Genomic DNA, 19,497 nt, shown 5'->3' on the forward strand with positions numbered 1-19,497 from the left:
ATGTCAGTCTGTGGTGCAGCATAGACAGCAGTAGAGACAGCTTGATGTCGGCCTGAGAGCCCACAAAAGGAAGAGCCCCTCATGTAACCAGTGCCTACACTGTTTACAGAGCCGTTTCACTCCCCATCCAGACTGACGTTTCCTCCTCCTCTGAACCCACCGGCCTCATATGCTGAGATGATTAAACTGACAGGAATCATCTGCACTGCACATATGGCTTCAGATCCAGGAAAAGCTGCTCGGTGCACAGGAGACTGTATCTCTGCATCTCAGTGCACTGTCAATAAGAGCTCGGCTGAATGCTACAAGATCATTTTGTAAGTTACTATGAAAAGGCTGCCTCCTTTGCTGAGTCGTGTTATGGGATCCATACTAGGGACAAAATTTAGCTGCTTCACTTTTTTGTCTGTTATTTTATAATCAGACCCTTGTGTATCCCCCAACTTTATGGAGATGCAGTACTAAATCGCTTCTTAAGTACACCTTTAAATCATTAATTTAAGGCCTGTGTTTCATGTGATAAATAGGTCTGACAGTTGTGTAATAGTATAATCAGTTTTTTTTTTTTTGGGGGGGGGTAGATCATCTGCTCAATTATGTAAAGTGAAGAGAGCTGTACATGATTGGGTCCTCTAAGCATTGAGTGACTGACAAGCGGGGGAAGGAAGGCTAAAGTGGTTTTGCAATAGATGTTTGTGCACTCATGTTTGCACTTCCAGTACATGCTCACAGATAAGCTGTTGTAGTCAGAACTGTATTCTTTGAAAGCTTGGTTTGAGTCTAGCTCTCCCGCTATGTACCTGAGCAGATTGTATGTTCCGAGAGAAGCTGATAGGCAACTCGCTGCTATATAGTAGGAGCTTCCCCTGTAAAGTTGTCCGATGCTAAAGCACATTTACTGTCCAATTAATGAGAAAGCAGGACTACAGTCATCATTGTGGCGTATAGGCAGCTCAGACAGCAGATGGTAAAACCTAGTGAAGCATGCATTGTTGACTTTCAGAGAGAAAGTCAACATGGGAAGGGTTAATATCTGTTCTTCCCTTTTCTTTTTTACATCTTCTATGACAGATTTGTCATACATTAGGAAAGGCCAATAAAAAATGAGCAGATAACATTGGAGGGTTTTTTACCTTCTCTGTTATATGGCAGCTTCACTGACTGAGTCTAGTCTGTGAGATAGTGCCACACATTTCTCTCTGTCAGTGTCAGTATCAGTATCTTTAGCAGTGTGTTACTCTCAATGTGAATGACATATTTGCCTTTCAAACAGTAACAACAGCCAAAAAGGGGCTTCCTAATTAGATTTTGTGTAACTTTTGTGCGCAGCCATAACAGTTCCACCCCAGCTAACTACACCTGGAGAGAGTGCAGGGCTTTAAGCTAATATTATCCAGGGAAACCTACACTCGCTGCTCGACTAATTTCCTGGACAGCAGAGCAGGCGTGTGGTCTCAGCTGTGATAATACACACCCTCGATGTGGGTCTGTTGCAGACTGAGATCTGCACATTGGAGCTGTTCCTAAATTATTTAATGCTGATTTATGGGGTGTCTTTTTTTATAGGTTTTTTTTTTTAAACTCCTGGTCCTGTGAGCATGGTTGTTGACTTAAATCCTTTTCATTTCTTACAAATGTCTGAATTGCCTGCCAACACTGCACTTCTTGAAATGTAGCTGTGGTTAGAAAGAAGGTACACTAATATTTAACTGCATCCGCGCTTCAGTTGGGAAAAATAATTATAGGCCCTGAAAACATTTTTCAGTCACCTTCTTACTCTGAGTAATGAGGTCCTACATGAAGACACAATTTTCAGCCAATGTTTGAACAGTTATGATTTCACATTTATTGTCATTGAGTTCTTCTGGTTCTACTGGATTTTGGTGGGTGGGACTCAAATCTGATCAAACCACACCCACACCGTCTTGATGAGGTAAATTAGCTTCTGTTAGCATTAAACTTTTAACAGATAACTGTTTTAATGTAATAATATTTTTTTTTCTTTATCTCTAATTTTCACTTATTTAGTCATGGATATTTAATGTTAGAGAGAAACCATTTCAAAGTTACAGTTCACCAACAAACCACTGTCCAGTTGCAATGCTCATTGCACTGATGCATATTTCTGCAGTCAGCATCTTGCATTACATAACAAGTGAACAGTAATTTACTGCTGTCTTTTCCTATTGAATAAATCGATTTCCATCCTGACATTCAGCTGATGGCACAAAAACACTTGGAAACCACCGCCACAACTCAGAGTCATTTATTTATGTTAGTCCATGTCTGGACAGTACACGTGTATCTGCTCATTGTCATTAAGAACTGCACCGGGCAGTTGGTGACGAAGAAGTAAGATATTCTTGCAGCATCCCTGGACACCTGGTAACAGATACTGTGTTACCAGGCACCTGTAACCTGGAGGGTTGTCGGCTACAATTTAGTGGCGCCGCTCGATTATCAAAGCCCTGTTCTTACACGACCACTGGCCACACTGGACTTCAGTTCAGTGGTTAGCAGCAAGTCCCCAGTTCGACTCATGTTGGCCCGGACCATTTGCTGCATGTCATTCCCCTGCTCCCTCTCCCTTTATTTCCTGTCTCCACTGTCACTGTCCAATAAAAGCATAAAACACTCCAAAAAATAATTTAAATATTTTCAAGCATATGAATAACCGAGCACATCTTAATTACTTACTTGTACAGATTGTATTTAATTGGCTTTAAATGTCATTTCAATTCAATTCAGTCCATAATGGCTTAGTTTTTCTTTATGTGGGTCAACTTTGGCTGACATTTACTGGTATACATCTGTAAGGTCTTTGGTGGAATAAGACTTTTGCAAGATGACAACCAGCAGTTCAGTGTGTGTAGAGTGGTGAAATGAACAGCAACATCAGTCCCAACAGGTTTACAGAGCTTTTTTATTTTTATCTGAACATTTTTAGTTGATACAGTTGAGTCAAAGCACACAACTTACAGATGGAAGCAGCACATTAAATGGCTCAAGAGAGGGGCTGACTCAAGCCCACAGACCAAAAAACAATCCCCTCAACTCACAGGTGTGACCAATGATAATTATCCAGATTGCATTTACAATATACCAAAACTCTACAATATTAAGCTACAGAATAAATTATATGAATGTTACTGTTGCAACAAAAACAATAACTGAAACTAAGCAGTAAAGAAACGAAAATAAACCAAATGCAAACTATGTTAGCCCTAGTTATATATCATGAAACCAATGGGAGGGTTGCACGATATTTTATAGTAGTCGTAGTGGACAGATGCTTGGACAGGTTAGCCCCTGATGATTAAATGTGTTTTTGCATACAGTGTTTTAGTAGATAAATCAGTCAATGGTCTGCAAAGAGGAGTTAACTCCTCAAAACATATGCTCTCTTCTGCGCCCGCCTCAAACAAAGCTGTGGCTGTATTCATACTGCTGGAGCTCAGACCTGAATTCATGTTGATTTTAGCATAGCCTACATGTATCCACTGGATGTTTGTAATACTTTCCATGTGGGTCCAATTTGGTCAATAGAAACCTGATTTTCCCTCAGAAATCTCCAACTGACAACTGTCTCAACGTTTACTATTAATGCCAGTTTATTGAGAACAGACTCTGTTTACTCCTCGTGCACATTCCATCCACTCATGTTGATCCTGAAACATGTCTGTCTTCTGTTATCAGTGGCAGCCCATGTTATTTACAAGGGGGTCGGTCTGCTCTGTGTCGTAGTCTGATCTGCATAGTCTGTCTATCCTTGATTTGGTGCAGGGTCCCCGTGCACAAGGCAGCAAAGCTCTTTTTATGACTAAAAAGACTCTAACAAGTGGATTATGGGGGCAGACAAGGGGGGACAGAGACAGGTCGATTGCCTTTTGGTCAGTGAGAGATGAAAGCAGCCGACACTCAAAGGTGGACAGTCTGAGTGAAGTGGACATAGCTGTTTCACCCAAGGGTGCCTGTTAGAAGAGGATGTTTTTCTGTGTTCTATGTTCTTGGGAAATCTGTGTTCTTTTGGAAAAAAACAAAAAACAGATTTCCTTCCCATTGAATGCCTCCACCGTTATCTCCAGTCCCCTCAGGAGGAGCTTCACTATAGTCAACTAACAGCAGTGAAATATCCATGTAGTTGCAGCAGCCAAATCCCCCTTAGGCACAGGCAAAGCATCACATACCCCCCCCACCCGACCTCTGTCCATCGCCAGGCTCCACAAACATATTCTGTGTAATGTTGAATTTTCACAAATCTGCCCTGTCAAGCCGCAAGCTTTGCAGACAGTCTCCACGCCCCGTTGCGTTTGAAGACCCCAGTCAGTCTATCGCTGCATAAGTACGTGTATGACATGTTTCTGTCTGAAGTCAAGCTTTTCAAGCTTCCGATGCCAGCTGCTTCTCTCTATACCACGTCTGCCAATCCTCTCTGCTAGCCATTGCTCCTTGTTACCCCATATCCTCCACATCCTCTTTTTGAAGCGAGACTATGTCCCACCATGACTGTGTGAGATACTCATTTTACGCCCCAAAGCCTGCTTTTCTGTGTCAGTCCCTCTGTGATTCTGTTTTTGTTTGTTAGCTGGCACGGAGCACGGGGTCGAGCCTTGGTTATGTTGCTGTCATCCACTGTGTTTTAGGAAATGTGTGTCCTGTGGCTTGTGTTTCATACTGCCAATGTGTTTAGAGAGGTTGAAACAGGACATGGGTCTTACAGGCGGTGAAGCACTGAGGTGGGTATAGAAATGTTTGAAGTGGAGTGACCAGACTGCAGCACACCTAAACAGGGGCTTCATATTTTGTAAAATGACGACTAAAATGCACGAAGCCAATGTGTTATTAATACTTACTCTTGTTTATTCAGCGTAATAAATGAATGCGAAGAAAATAACCTATATGAGACGATGGGCCCCCTGAACACAGGCATCTAAAAGACCCCCCAACCGTCCTCTGCCATCTTTCCAGACCTGCCGCTGGTTGAGCAGCAAGATTTCTGCCATTTGTCTGTGTGGTCGTGTTCCTCCCTTACTGTGTCTTTGTGGTCATTTTACGGCTCTTTGTAGTCATTTTGAATCTCTTCATTGTTGGTTTTGGTCTCTGTTGTCATTTTTGCATCTCTTTGTAGTTATTTTGCGTCCCTTTTGGTCTTTCTTCTCTGTGGGTATTTTTTGACTGTGGACGTTTTGCATCTGTTCGTCGTTTTGTGCTATTTTGTGGTCCTTTGGCGTCTCTATGGGGTCATTTTGGCGCCACCCCTCTCGCCCTGCCCCTGGTTAAACAGCTTGATTTCTGTCATTTTTTCTGCACGTTCCATGATTTTCTTCCTTTCTTTTTCTCTCCATAAAAGGTTGTCCGTCCCTTTGTCCATACCTCATGTCTTGTTTCTGTTATCACTGTGTATAATCCTGTTTTCTGTCGCCTTCTTGTCTACGTGTCTCCATATTATTTTTGTTTTTCACTCTTCATGTCTCTTTCCCTTTCTTTCTTTCTATTTATTTCTGGTCCTTGGTTCTCAGACTCACTGAAACTCACTCGAGCAGGACGGCAATTCCCTCGGGCTTCACAGCTGTTATTGGCACATCGCACAGTTTCATCTGTAACATTTTCTCTTTTTCAATACGAAATCCAATTTCTTTCCTCACTAAATTAGACATTAGTCAGCACTTCAGGTAAGTGATACCAGGGAGTGAAATTAATGCAGTAGAAATTATGTGGTTTGGGGCTTGCTATTTTATCAGGGTTTCATGTACACACATGCTCACACACACAAGTCATCCACATCAAACATACACCTCCTCATTCCCTTCCCTCCGGCCAGTTGCTTAAATTGTCCTGCTCCAGCCAGGATATGCCTCTTGAAAATGTGGCTGCCAGAGAAAATGTTTCTCTGGACATTCGATGGCCCGTTTATGTATTGAGTAGGATTGAAAATCTCTTGAACTGGAGCTCATACGGTGTCAGTAGACCATTAAATTTGTGTGAAAAGGCCTCTTGAATGAGCAGATTGAAGAAAGGTTTCAGTGAAAGCTCTGTCTGCATTCTGCTTCAGCAGGATGATTGAGGCCACTTTTCTTGAGATCATTTTGGTTTCGGAACAGTTAAAACCCACACATGAAGCAGGATTTTTTTTTTTCTGCATCTCGGGCAAATCTGTTTGATTTTTTTAATATGTCTCCTCGTGCTTTAATTTCAGTCCACCTTGTTCTTCCATTCATCCCATAGGTATCCATTCCCAACAGTGTTCAGCACATGCAGTAAGAAGGACCTCGCTGCCAGTCTGGAGAAAGGTGTAGGCATGTGTTTGTACAACATGCCTGAGGTCAAGGTGCTCTACGGTGGACAGAAGTGCGGCAATGGCTACGTGGAGGAAGGAGAGGAGTGCGACTGCGGGGAGGCAGAGGTAAAGTTGAGAGCAAACACCTTCATCCTCAACTGCTCCTGTGGAGTGGATCAGTCTCCAACACCGTGGTTGGAAACAGTGCGTATAAAAGAAAATGTTTTTGCTGGATAAACAAAAGTTAAAACACAAACAAATGTTCAGAAAATAGATTTCAAGTCAAGAGTCTGTGAAGTGTAGACGATATGATTCCAAGCACTGAAAGTGCCAACAGGTCACTCAGAACCTCCCCTCCCTACGTAAACCACAACAAACTTAAAGTTAAACCTTCTCTTGAAACTGATGTTGTTATTGCGGCTTAAAAGCACCAAGACCTGCTGTACAAAAAAAGTCTAAAAGCTCAGCAAACCACCTGAGAGACCTAATATAAGTACCTTTCTTTTTTTCTTCTTTTTTTTTTACGTCACACCTTCTATCGGTCTTCCACATGTGCTGAACAGCGTTCTGACAGTCTGCCACGGTGATGTCATATCCTCATTGAAGGCCCATTAATCAAAGCACTGTCCAACTTTGTGACAAAGGAAACAAAGAAAAGTGTAATCGGGTCGAAAGCTGAAATAAGCTTTCTTTGGCTGTGCCACCCAAACAACCAGGCACGCTCAGATGCATGCATCCACTCACGAAACACAAGCTTTGTTTCTCTTGCGCACACACAGACACACAGACACACACGTGCACGCTGCAGGGTGCCTCAGAAAGTGAAGTGAGAATCACATGTGGGGAGCAGGTATCACTCAGCTGTAGCTAAGGCAGCTGTGTGTCTCAAGGATCTTAAAACCAAAGGAGATTTGTTGTTGAATATATCGTTGTAAATCTCTCATGAGTGATGGAGTTCCTGGAGAGCATTATGAAAAGTGAAAAATGCACCTCCCAACCAACATCGAAAACCCATAAACGTTCAATATCTAAACAAAGAAAAGCAGCAATTCCTGTCATCTGAGAAGTTAGATCATCACTGAACGTGAGGCATTTTTGCTTGAACAACAATGACTCGAACAATACATCATGCTGATTGTTATCATATATTCTACATTGATTGACTAATTGTTTCAGCTCTGTCAGACACGTTTTGCCCCATTTGATCTTCTTGCTTCTGCTATAATTATACGTTATGATTTAGCTTTGAATATTTGTAGTTCACTAAAGTTATAGATAACTAGAACTCAAAGATTCAGATCAGTATTTACCTTTTGTCGACTGAGAAGGCAGAAACACTATAGGTCTTAGTGGCAGCTTAATTGATATTCACAAACTGTAGCTTTAACCTGAAAATGAGATCAGCACAAGATATGAACGGTTAATTAAATATATATTTGACAGATTGAAACTGTTGTAGCTTACTGACTTTAATGCCTTATTATTCATGAGCTACTTACTTTGAATAGCAGAGGCCCTGGTGCAGAGCTGTTACATTGATAAGCTTAAATTGTTGATATAAGTGTAAAAGTAATGAGCATTTTTTTCTCTGAAACTGGCGTGATTTGATTTCTTTAGAGAAATGGTGGCGAGTTGAACTACAAAAACACACAGTCTACTCACAGTTGTAGAGCGGTGTTAGAGGCTTCCTTTCCTCTCACACATGATCTTTGATGTGTAAATTCCCCAGCTTCCCATCAGCACATTCATCAGACAGCGGGAAAGATTAAATTTTAGCCGTTACCGAATGAACGTTCATTAGCTACAGCTGATGATGACCCTGCCACGGATGCTGTTTGTCATTTCAACCAGTAAAATTTGTGTTCAACACCGGCTTAACTGAGCCTGCCAGCATTATCCTAATGAACAAAGAGAGAAAAGGTTTGATAAGAGGTTCGTTAGCATTGGGGCTTAACAAAATCCAGTTTATTACCAACTGGGAACCAGATCCAAAGTGATATTGCTATTTGAGTGTAATAACTTTTTTGCAATTTTGGTGAGTGGACTCTTTAAACCTGACTGACTCAACAGTAGGTTTTTATTATTTAGTAAGGTGCTGTTATGACTATGGACTCCATAATTTAGACGCAGCTCTAGGTAGTATTTTTGCCAGCTTGCCCCTGCATAACCTCCATAATGTCGCCACAGAGGGTCCGCTTGTTTGATCTGCCAGCCCACTTAGACTGAGAGATGAAAGCAACCTTCTCTCTCCTCTCCAAACAATACGCTTATGTCAGGGCCAAGAGGTAAACAGCCAACCTCCTATAAAACCTCACATCAACTGAAAGTCAGACATCCACCAATCCAGCTGCCTCCAGTTCCCAACCTTCAGCACATCTCGCCTCAACCTAAGAGCCCCACACGTAAAACAGCCACGTTGACGGAAGATAAATGATAGTGGGAGTTATTTTCTGCGTGATAGTGCAATGCATGACACCACTTGGAAAACAAAGCTGATGTGTTTTGGCATCCAATAAAGGGGAAACATCTCAACACCTCCCTGAAGTCTTTTATAACATTATTCCCATTTCAACTTCTCCTTGTGTATCCTCCTCTCCTCTTGGCGTTTTCTGCCAGCCGCCAACTGATCCTTGTCATTGTGTCAAAGTGGCTACAATCCTCTCCTCTTAAGGGCTTTCAGTACCCACTCCCGCTCCTGTCCGTGGCACCCTAATAGTCAACTCGGACACATCTTTCCCCATCAAATCTCAGTTGAAGCCCTTAACACAGACCCTTCCAAATGCTACACCTGATTCCTATCGTTTTCTCCTCTGCCTCGCAGCTCTCACTTTTTTGACCCCACTTGGGTCAGAGTACTAAACTCTACAGGTCTACAGAGTTCCCCAAATCCAGATCACATGAGTTTCAGTTAATACAGTCTCCATCCAATGGTTTTCAGGTCAGGGTGGGAGTCCCCGGGCAGGAAGTGTGCTCCCCTGACCTGGAAGTCTTGATCTGACAAGAGCAAACTGACAGAGCGGTGATGAGGTCCACATGTTGTTAACTATTTTGTTTTCTCTCCCTCATCCTCAGGAATGTATGAACCCATGCTGCAACGCCACCACATGTACCCTCAAGGGAGATGCCGTGTGCGCCCATGGACAGTGCTGTGAAGACTGCAGGGTAAGACTTTTCATGCAATCTTGGGTCTGTCGCATGTATTATCCTTCCACCTTGGATCTCCCGATCTTTCCCAATTTAAATGCACATATACCTTTCCAATAGCTTAAAAAAAACTTTGGAAACTTTATTATGAAATTGTATTTTCAAAGCTTTACTCTGCAGAGATGGACGTTTTTCATTTCTAAACTCGAGTACAAAGCCTGAAACTTTCTGAAACTCTCTTAATTCTCTCTGGTAGGTTATTAAGAGTCTCACAATAGTGTGTCTTCGTATATAATTTAATATCTCAGGTCAGTTCATTCCAACTTTGTATATGTTATCTCAATAGACAAGTTTCAATTGAAAGTTCTCAAGTTGGATTGCATAAAGTTTGCTTCTAGCTACTTACTAGTAGTTTTTGCTTTGACGTGGAAACCTTTTTCTTTCTCAGATGCGAGTCTTTTCTTATAAAATTTGTTGAAGATGATTAAACGCATAAGTCTGCTCATTGTGTCCTTAAAAATATTTCTGTTCAGACCTCCATTTCAATGCAAGACTTTGATTCCTTTTCTTTACACAAAAGAATCTTTGACCTTGTGGTACGAGACATCAGTACCATACAATTACTTACGGGGTCGGACATCTCTGTAACATTTACGGCACAATGCAAGTGTGGAAGGACAGCCTTCATATTAATGAAAAGGCCAGACCAGCAAAAGGTTAAGTATGCAGAAAAATACTGTGTTAAATGTGTGTTGTCTTCTTTGTTTTGCACAACGAAACGAAAGAAAATAACCTCAATATACTGTATGTGAGCTTCTGATGTCAGAGCAGTCAATAAATCTTCTCCAGCCTCTTCGCATTTTAACTGTTTGTTTAACTGTACTGTGCTATATGTGTTTACAGCTCAAGCCGGCTGGCACCCTGTGTCGAGAGACCAGTAACTCCTGTGACCTGCCAGAGTTTTGTACTGGTGCCAACCCTCACTGCCCAGCCAACGTTTATCTGCATGATGGGCACGCCTGCCACAATGTTGAAGGCTACTGCTACAACGGCATCTGCCAGACTCATGAGCAACAATGCATCACCCTGTGGGGACCTGGTAAATCAACATCCTCTAATAAGTTGTGTAAATAATCTTCTCTTTCAGTTGATATATCTCTCACTTCATATTGATGATTGGATTTTGTATTTTCCTTGGTTGTGTTTGCATGCAGGAGCCAAGCCCGCCCCTGGGATCTGCTTTGAGCGAGTCAACTCTGCAGGGGATCCTTACGGGAATTGTGGGAAGGACTCCAAAGGCTCCTTTGCCAAATGTGATGCAAGGTAAGACTCCGCAGCTGCACTGGCGCAGCAGAGGTACAGAGAAACGTCTGTGCAAAACACAACTGATTAGCTTAAGTGGTGTCATTAGCAATCATCATTCTGTTGTAGAATCTGACATGTGGTCTTCAAACAAAAGTTTACACGGGTGAAAAATGTAACTTAAGTATGATAGTAGCTAATTACGGTCTGAGAAAGTATTCATGAATCATTTCGTGCTATTCTTGTCAGCTAATTGTTCTAAAGATCTCCCTTTGGGTGAATTCTGTAATCAAGCCCTTTGTTAATTGATGTAATTGCTTTAATGACCGGAGGACTGCAGTGCTGCAGCTCTCTGCAGCGGTCTTTCATCTTTCTCTACAGTTACTTATCTTTGTCTGTCATTGACAGGCCTCTATGTTTTAGGCTTTTTTTAATTATCTTTTTCAATCTCACTGTGTGCACATATGGGTGTTTCTGTGTGTGTGTTGCATGCAGGGATGCAAAGTGTGGTAAAATTCAGTGCCAGGGAGGAGCCAACCGACCAGTGATCGGAACAAACGCTGTTTCCATCGAAACTAACATCCCGCTACAAGAAGGAGGGCGTATTCTCTGTCGAGGAACACACGTTTACCTTGGTGACGACATGCCCGACCCTGGACTGGTTCTGGCTGGTACAAAGTGTGGAGACGGCATGGTGAGGGATCAGTATATCATTTAATAGCAAAGAGACGGATCATGGGGTTATATTTAATTCTATCTTGAGTAGGATAGACAATGCTCATGACTCAATATCACGATTCAACATACACCGTTTAATCACATTATATGCACCAGAAATGTATGAGCCTCTGTCATCCTGAGGTCTCCTTTTGCTATTTTCTGATTGTTCAATGTTAATATTATTTCTATAGATTTTAGCTGTTAGTTTGTTGTTTATTTCCTTGCAGCTATATTATTTGATCTCTGGAGACCCCAAAACACTGACAACTGCATGTGCCTAGAGTAGTGCTCCTCTGGGTGCTGGCAGATAGAACTGCAGCACGGAGCCAAGGCAGACACACAGGGGCAGCCCTTCCTAAAGAAAAGCACTAATGAAATTAACTCCTGAGTGAATCCAGTGATCCAGATGTGCACTACACATCACGCTCAGGGCTGGAAAGACCCTTATGGCAACCAGTTATTTTATTAGGTGTCCCTCTCAACTTTTCTCCTCTTATGTGCCTACCTCAAAACCTCTCACACAGCAACAGTGACATCAGGGCCTCTTCCTGCCAAAAGCAAGAGGCCTCCCGTTTTTGGTTTCTGGAGGACTTCCCTCCTTAACTGTCTCTCCGGGTGAGGTTACAAGGCCTGTACTCAGTCTTACATTAATGGCAAACTGGTTGTGAGAGCAGATGACATGGGGCACATATGGGCAGTTTGACTAACCACCTCTGCTGCTTTATATCAGTAAGTAGGTAAATATTTTCAAAACAACTCTATAGCACCTGGACACATTTGCATGTTAGCTTCCCTGCTCAGAACATCACTAATGCAAAAGTTGCTGTTCGCTCCTGCCTCTATGCTCTCCTTATGAAAACATATGAGATGATGATGTTGTTGAGTTATACCTGTGCCTGAGTATTCCCTCAAATTCTAGTCCTTTTGGTTCTCCATGATAGAAATAAATAATTTAACAATAAATTGAACATATTAGGAACCAAAACGGTGGCGTTTCACAGTCCCTACAAGTCCCCACAAGCTCTTTCAGTCCCCTCACAGGACTTGCCCTCAGTACTTAAAAGGCCTTTGAGCTTTGTGTGCAAAATGGCTGTCTGCCATGTCAGCTTGTCTCCTGGCTACAGTCTCCCAAATTATGAGTTAGAGCCACACATTATCTGGAAATGTTGATGGCCTGAAGGTGGGTCTTTGTCATGGGCTTTTGTTATTCTCAAAAAGGTTTTTCTGTTTTCCATGCCAATCGGGGCATTAAGTTGGCAGCCCACACAATAGTGGCAGTTTGAGGAAGATGAGAGCTCCAAACTGCTTTGCCTAATGCAGGCCTTATTTTCTACATGAAAGCAACAGCTGGCTTTTTCCAGTCTGATGTTTGTCTTTGTTCTAGAGGACACGCAGCGTATTGTGCCTTTTGCATCTTCACCTCCTGAACTGCATTAAGGGTTTTGAAATGCGAGGTGCAGCCACCTGAGTGGCTTATGTAGTAGTTACGGACTAGTTTTAAATTGAATTAAAATTTAATTCCTCCCTTTCCTCCCTCTCTCCTCTCTCACTCATTTCTCAACCAAATTGACGGCCGCCAACCCTAAATCGTGGAAGTTGGAAGTTTCTTCCTGGTAAAAGGGGAGTTTTTCCTCTCCACTGTTGCCAAGTGCTTGCTCATTGTGGGAACTGTTGGGTTTCTATCTATAATACTGTAAGGAAGGCCTTGAACTTACCCTGTGAAGTGCCTTGTGATACAAATAAAACTGAATTGAAAATTGAAAGTTTTAGATGGGGAAATTGCAACTGTACTCTCTAATTTCTGGAGAGAACATGCAGCAGGCATCAATCATGCACATGCTACTTTATGGTACAGGCCATAAACGTGTGCACATTTATTCTTGTTTACTCTTCATTTTTGTGTCTATCTTTAGTTCATCAACGATGCTCTTCCTCTCATAGGTGTGCATGAACCGGCAGTGCCAGAATGTCAGTGTCTTTGGTGTGCACGAGTGCTCTGGGAAATGCAATGGACGTGGGGTGAGTGCAAAGTACATATTAGCTCAATATTTAGTGTTAGATTATGCACTAAAGCCAGTGTTACAAGCCTGTGAGGATTCTGTATTTATCTATTTAGTTTTTTACCAGCTGAGAAAAAAAATTAAGACTGTCTGTCTGTCCTATAATTGAACACAACAGCAGAGCAACCGCATGTTTACAGTACAGCCTGTGAGTTATGGCAGCTGCTCTTATGCTGTCCGATCAATCTTCGTTGTCCAACTGAGGTTAAATCAATCCCGTTTAACAGCATCATTTAGGGTCTACTTTGTTGTCCATCATCTTTTGACTGTACAGAGAGAGGAGATACGGTGCAGCAGTGCGGGGGGGGGGCCACAGCCGTAGTTCTATTGCAGTTTAAAAGTAACACTTCCTGCCAAGAAATGTTCACCTTTCTCTCTTATCAATAATTCAGGTGGTGCTTTTATGTTTTATTTACTTTGTTGTTTAGTTCTGTGAATCAAACACTCACCAGGGGCTACATTAGTTTGCAGTAACCTCTGATCTTCACTGTCAATTATAGCTATTCATAGTGTAGAGATGATATACGATGAGAAATCAAAGCTGAACATCCAGAACTGTATATTCCTCAAACTTGCTCTTATTAACCTGCGACTGACCAAACACCCCTGAACCAAATTAGCCCGTCAATAAAAATAAATAAATCAAGACAACTGACTAAAAAATTTGTAGCTGCCAGTAGATAAAAATAATCATATAAAAAATGACTCTGCAAGAAAATGTGAGTTCTAGAGAAATGGTATGCCACTAAGAGAGTGAACCTGAGCTGCATCTTCTCTTCTGCACAAATATCTGCCCAATCAATTTGTCTGACATTTTCTCAAACACATCGCACAGTACAAGACCTGACTGGAAAAGAGGAATTTACTAAATGTACTGCAAGAGTTTAAAGAACATTGTTTGTCTGCAAGGTAACTCACCTTATCATTCACTTTACCAGATACATTGGCATCTACATTTGGTGTTTAAAAAGCAGACGTTTACAGCTGTAGCTTTTCTGATACATCAAATGTATCGATATGAGAAGCTGAAGCTCGTGTGTGCACCCAATATAACATTCAGTGGCTGATATACAAGATGCCCTCACATATACTAAATCTTTTTTTTTTTCTTGTTTTTTCTTTTTGTTAGTAGCCCATATTTTAAAGAAATATTTTCCACCTTACACTTCACATTTCACATCTTATTCAAATTCTACTGAAGAGATGAGAAAGATAATGTTACCCGTTCCCTCTGATGAAATTAACAGGCTTTGTTTGCGCCAGTGTTTGTCCATTTTGTGTTATAGAAACAAAAATTTTCCCGTCATGCACATAAAACTCCCCCAAATCATACCTCCCTCTGAGCCCCCAAGTGCCTCTTAACCCAGTCAAGAAGTGTCCATGGCCTGGAGGCAGGGAAGGCACTTGACTGTACGTCTGTACTAAATGTAAATCCCCCACAGCTGCACAACTGCCCTCCCTCCTCCTTCCAACTGACAGCTGGACTGCGTTACATTCGCCAGGGAATCCTCCTGGATCAAACTCCTGCGCTGGAAACCTGAGGCTTTTACAGGATGGACTCTCTCCCATGCACATGTTTTATCTATTATGACACACACTTGCACTTGTGTGCGCACACACACACACACACACACGCAGCCGGTGTCCTTTTATATTGAAAGTCACTTAGACTAACTAAATAAGAGTAGTTTATTATAAAAAATAAACCATTTCAGTTGTTGGGATTGAGCCTTTGTAGAGGACAGTGCATCATTTATATGTGGAGTTTAGCTGAAAGGAATATATATATATTTGATACCATTTGATGCTGAGCAAGAGAAATACCAGTGTAGCATGTAATAAACTGTAAAATGTACTTGTTTGCAGGTGTGCAACAACAAGAAGAACTGCCACTGTGAAGCGCACTGGGCTCCTCCATTCTGTGAGAAAGGCGGCTTCGGTGGCAGCATCGACAGCGGGCCGATGAGACTTGCAGGTATTGAGGGCGATTTCATTTCTATCCTCAGTCAACCAGTCAGAGAGACAACAGCACTATCTCAGAAATAAGCAGTAACACAAAGCTGCACCACTTGCACCTTGTACATCACTTTATTGTGCAGTCAGGAGTGGATTGATGTGTTGTTGGGACTGGAGAATAACTTACCTAGAACATCAAAACTCCTCTTCCGCCCAGAAATACATTACACTACAGATTCTGTGAGAGAAAATGGATTTCAAAGTGAGTACTTAAAGTGAGGAACAGAAATGAGCAGGGAAATGTTACTGTCAAACTGTGCCGCTGACCGTGGCCCAGCTGTAACGGTCTTTGCATCATGTCCTGTCATCGTTCTGTGCTGTAGATGTGCGTGTGTGTGTATTAATGTGCGTGTTGTCATATGTGGCATCAGCCGACAGCGTGGTCATTACTGTGGCAATCCTGGTTACCTTGGTCAGCCTTCTGGTAGCCACCGTGATCATCTTTGTGAAGAGGAAGACCCTGCTGCGACTCCTCTTCACCAATAAGAAGAGCACCTTGGAGAAACTCAGGTGACGCATCGCTCCATGAAACAAAACAGAGAACCATTGAGCTTTGCATGTTGTGAGGCTGCTTAGACTTTAGCAAAAAGAAAAAAAAACTTGAGAAATTTCAATTTTTGGTTTAATATCACAAGTAAAGTTCTTGTTCCTGCTGAAATTGTTGCGTCATTTTAAAGCTGTAACTTTTTAAATCTGAAGTAACACCTTACAGTTTCACTCCAGTGTATTGTTTTTACAGAATCAATTCGGCTTAGAAATACGTTTTATCAGTTTCTAGCTTGGGTGCACCAGGGTAGCTGTACATAACTTTAGGCAAGTAAAGTAAAAGCTTTTTTGTTTGGTAAACAGATTTGTTTTGCCCTGTAAACTAATTTATGATTTCTATGCCAAACAAAATGTGTGTCTTATCTCAAAAGTGCAATTTATGTAAATGGCAGCATCACCACAGCACCAAAATTTTAAAAGCTGGTAACACTTTATTTTACAGGTCCATAATTTCTCTGATATTCTCCTAATAATTTCCAGGAAGTTTCCTGGAGAGAACTGTGTAATGTGGCAGTAATGCTGGGGAAAATGGAGATTGTGTTCAACTGGTAAACTTCCAGTTAATTAAATTTGAATGAACTGCGAGTGTAACCAGTGAGAGCTCTTGTGTCTATGAGTAACATTTGTAAACAGGGGGAAAACAGGCCTGTTTTTTGGATTGTGATCAGTTTAGAAGACAAGACTCAAAACCTCATCTGATGTGTTTCATCAGGAGTATGTTGTTATGGTTTGATCACAGGCAGTGGCCTGTGGCAATGCGGTCATCACATTTTAACTGAAATGTAGCTGAACTCTGAATGGTGCACAGAAATATGTGACTTCACCTTTTTCTAAGGGAGACGATGTCAAACCAGTGAAAGAAACAAAGACACAAACACACAAGATCCGTCATGTGAAACAACCAACCAAAATTTTTGGCGGAAAAGGTTGTGTTCATGTCAGACCACATCATTCACAATAAGCTGATTGAGGAAATAGTTTTTCGGGGCCTTTAAATTCTTTTATTGTGTCCTTCAGATCTGTGCAGGCCAGCAGGCCGACCAGCCCCATCAGGACTCAGTCCATGTACAGGCCAACGCCTCAACGTAAACCTCCACCCAAACCCTCTGGAGCCAGTATTTATAAGGTGAGTCACTCTCTACAATCTGTCTCTTACTGTTTATACGTGTATATGTACATTCATATACACCCGTATATTTATTGTGTGTGTGTGTGTGTGTGTGTGTGTGCTCTTTCCTGTCATAGGCCATTTGATTTGATTTCTTTTATAATAATACTTTAGCTCGACTTGTCACGCTCCCAGGCTTGTTGACAAAGCCAGATGACAGTAAGCCGGGTGATTGATTCAGCATCACTATATCTCTATCGAAGAAATATTAATTACGCTGCTATTGTTGACAGGAGGAAGAGAAACTTTAATTGAGAGATTGCTCTTTTAAATGAGACTCAGGATGTTGTTTTTTGAGCCTCTTTAATATTTATGATAAAATGATTTTTTTCATGAGGAGGGAGCAGAGTTGATTGATTCAGGCAGAGGAAGAAAATTGGTTTTGATTTGTTTGCTGGAAATGATAAGCACAAAGGGAGATTACCTGTCATTTGCATGTGTATGACAAACTGAAGACACATGCATATATGCATGAGTGTGTGTGTGTGTGTGTGTGTGTGTGTGTATGTGTGTGTGGATCTACCTTTTGTTTGCACTGGCCTGTATCTGCAGCAGCTGTGTATAAAAGTTATGTCTAACATCATAATTGAGTGTCGAAGTCTATCTTATCTTTTATTTTTAGTAGCGTACTGTCCATGAGGAGGACCACTTCAGCCATTCCCTGGTGTCCACATGTCAGTCAGCTCTCACTGAATACATCTACATTGTGTGCGTGTGTGCATGTGCTGTCCAGCAGCCAAATCCTTTCTGGCCATTTTAGGTGTTATTGGTTTGTTCTGGAGTGGAGGGGAACAGCTGGTCAGGCCATGTGGTCAGACTCTGGCTTTTACATTTGCAGCACATCATATTAATAATAATGTTGTTTTCAGTTTTATGACTGACTCTGACATCAGCTGTTTCACACTAAGGAGGGGTTTATGACTGAAGTGGAATTTTATGTTCTATGCCTGCAGTACACCTCAGTGTCTCAGGTTAAAGCTTTTCAGCAATCGTTACACAAGACTAGGGCTGCAACTAATTACTATTTTTATGATCATTTAATGTGTTTATCATTTTATAAATCTATCTTACCATTTAGTCTAGAATATGTCAGAAAATAGTGAAAAATGCCCGTCGTAATTTCTCAAAACCTTCACAGCCTTCAAAAATATGACAAATAATCAAATGATTATTGACAAAAGGTTTTCCATTAATTTTCTGTTGATGAATACTAAATGTTAGGGGTACATGATTATCTTGGAGAGTGAGACTGGAAGAGAAGAGAAACAAAGACATTTTGAAATGTCACAGAAAAAGCTCTGGGATGAATAATAAGACTAAAGATGCCTGAACTCCATTTAGCTGCTGCAGTTTACTGCTTCGGTTTACTGTCTGTTTATTGTCTAACGGGGACACTTGAAGAGAACACAGCCATCATTAATGTCTTCCCTGTTATGACAAGTCAAAACATCTGCTGTGAAAAACACCCACATGACTGCCATAACGGATAACTGATGGAGTCACTGAGGATAACTTCCTCTCATCCTCTTTTCCAGCCTTCTCTCCTGAGCGCGGAGCCTCTTCTGCCTCCGCACAACTTCCACTCTCACAGCCTGCGCAGACTGCCCCTCTACCAGCCCCTGCACATCAGCCAGCCCATGCCGGTGTCTCTGAGTGTGGGTCAGCCTACCCTGCCTCCTCTCCCGGCCCACCACAGGGTCCTGCCTGCCCACACGTCCCTCTCACCACCTCGAGTGCCACCTTTTCTCAGTCTGCCTCGCCAGCAGTCATCATACAGAGTAGACCAGGTTTGTTGATGAATGTTTTTTTTTTTTTTCCCCAACAGTTATGTGACTTTGATCTCCACTGTGTGCTGACTCAATAATTCAGAAATTCTACATAGTTTGTACCTTTTCCTTGGTCATAAATTGTATTTTAATAGTTTAAAATAGGAATTTATTTTTCTAGACCACAGCTTTAATGGACCATATATGTGGCATAGCCCATTAATATTTTAACGTACATTACTCCTGACTATTTTCTAAACCATACCGTAGGTTTCTGCTTTGATTTTCTGCAGTATATCAATTTCATTTCATTTTTAATAGAGGATGAAAACAAACCTGCTGAGACTTGAAACTTTCTCGAAATAGGTCACAGTGAACATTTCGTTTGCATTTTTTTCTTTTACACTCTCATTGGATCCTAATGAATCCTTGGTGGTGCATTTAAGGACACTCTGACATCAGACATTTGAGTCAGCTGCTAAAGAAGCATTGCAATCA

The 19,497-nt window shown here is 41.7% G+C and overlaps 1 protein-coding gene across 2 annotated transcripts in view; it reads left to right on the plus strand.

Annotated features, from left to right (window-relative positions):
- adam12b (ADAM metallopeptidase domain 12b) overlaps positions 1-19,497 on the plus strand; it is a 76,204-nt gene that overhangs the window by 49,058 nt on the left and 7,649 nt on the right. Inside the window, exons 12-21 of one of the 2 annotated variants that reach the window (XM_056396173.1) lie at positions 6,226-6,403; positions 9,350-9,439; positions 10,325-10,520; positions 10,636-10,744; positions 11,219-11,417; positions 13,385-13,462; positions 15,370-15,478; positions 15,843-16,029; positions 17,083-17,191; positions 18,769-19,020. In XM_056396173.1, the coding sequence (XP_056252148.1) occupies positions 6,226-6,403; positions 9,350-9,439; positions 10,325-10,520; positions 10,636-10,744; positions 11,219-11,417; positions 13,385-13,462; positions 15,370-15,478; positions 15,843-16,029; positions 17,083-17,191; positions 18,769-19,020 (1,507 nt within the window). The remainder of the gene's footprint in view (positions 1-6,225; positions 6,404-9,349; positions 9,440-10,324; positions 10,521-10,635; positions 10,745-11,218; positions 11,418-13,384; positions 13,463-15,369; positions 15,479-15,842; positions 16,030-17,082; positions 17,192-18,768; positions 19,021-19,497) is intronic. The other variant, XM_056396174.1, reaches the window with a different exon arrangement.

The sequence above is a fragment of the Seriola aureovittata genome, chromosome 14, assembly GCF_021018895.1.
Source record: "Seriola aureovittata isolate HTS-2021-v1 ecotype China chromosome 14, ASM2101889v1, whole genome shotgun sequence".
Taxonomy (NCBI): Eukaryota; Metazoa; Chordata; class Actinopteri; order Carangiformes; family Carangidae; genus Seriola; species Seriola aureovittata.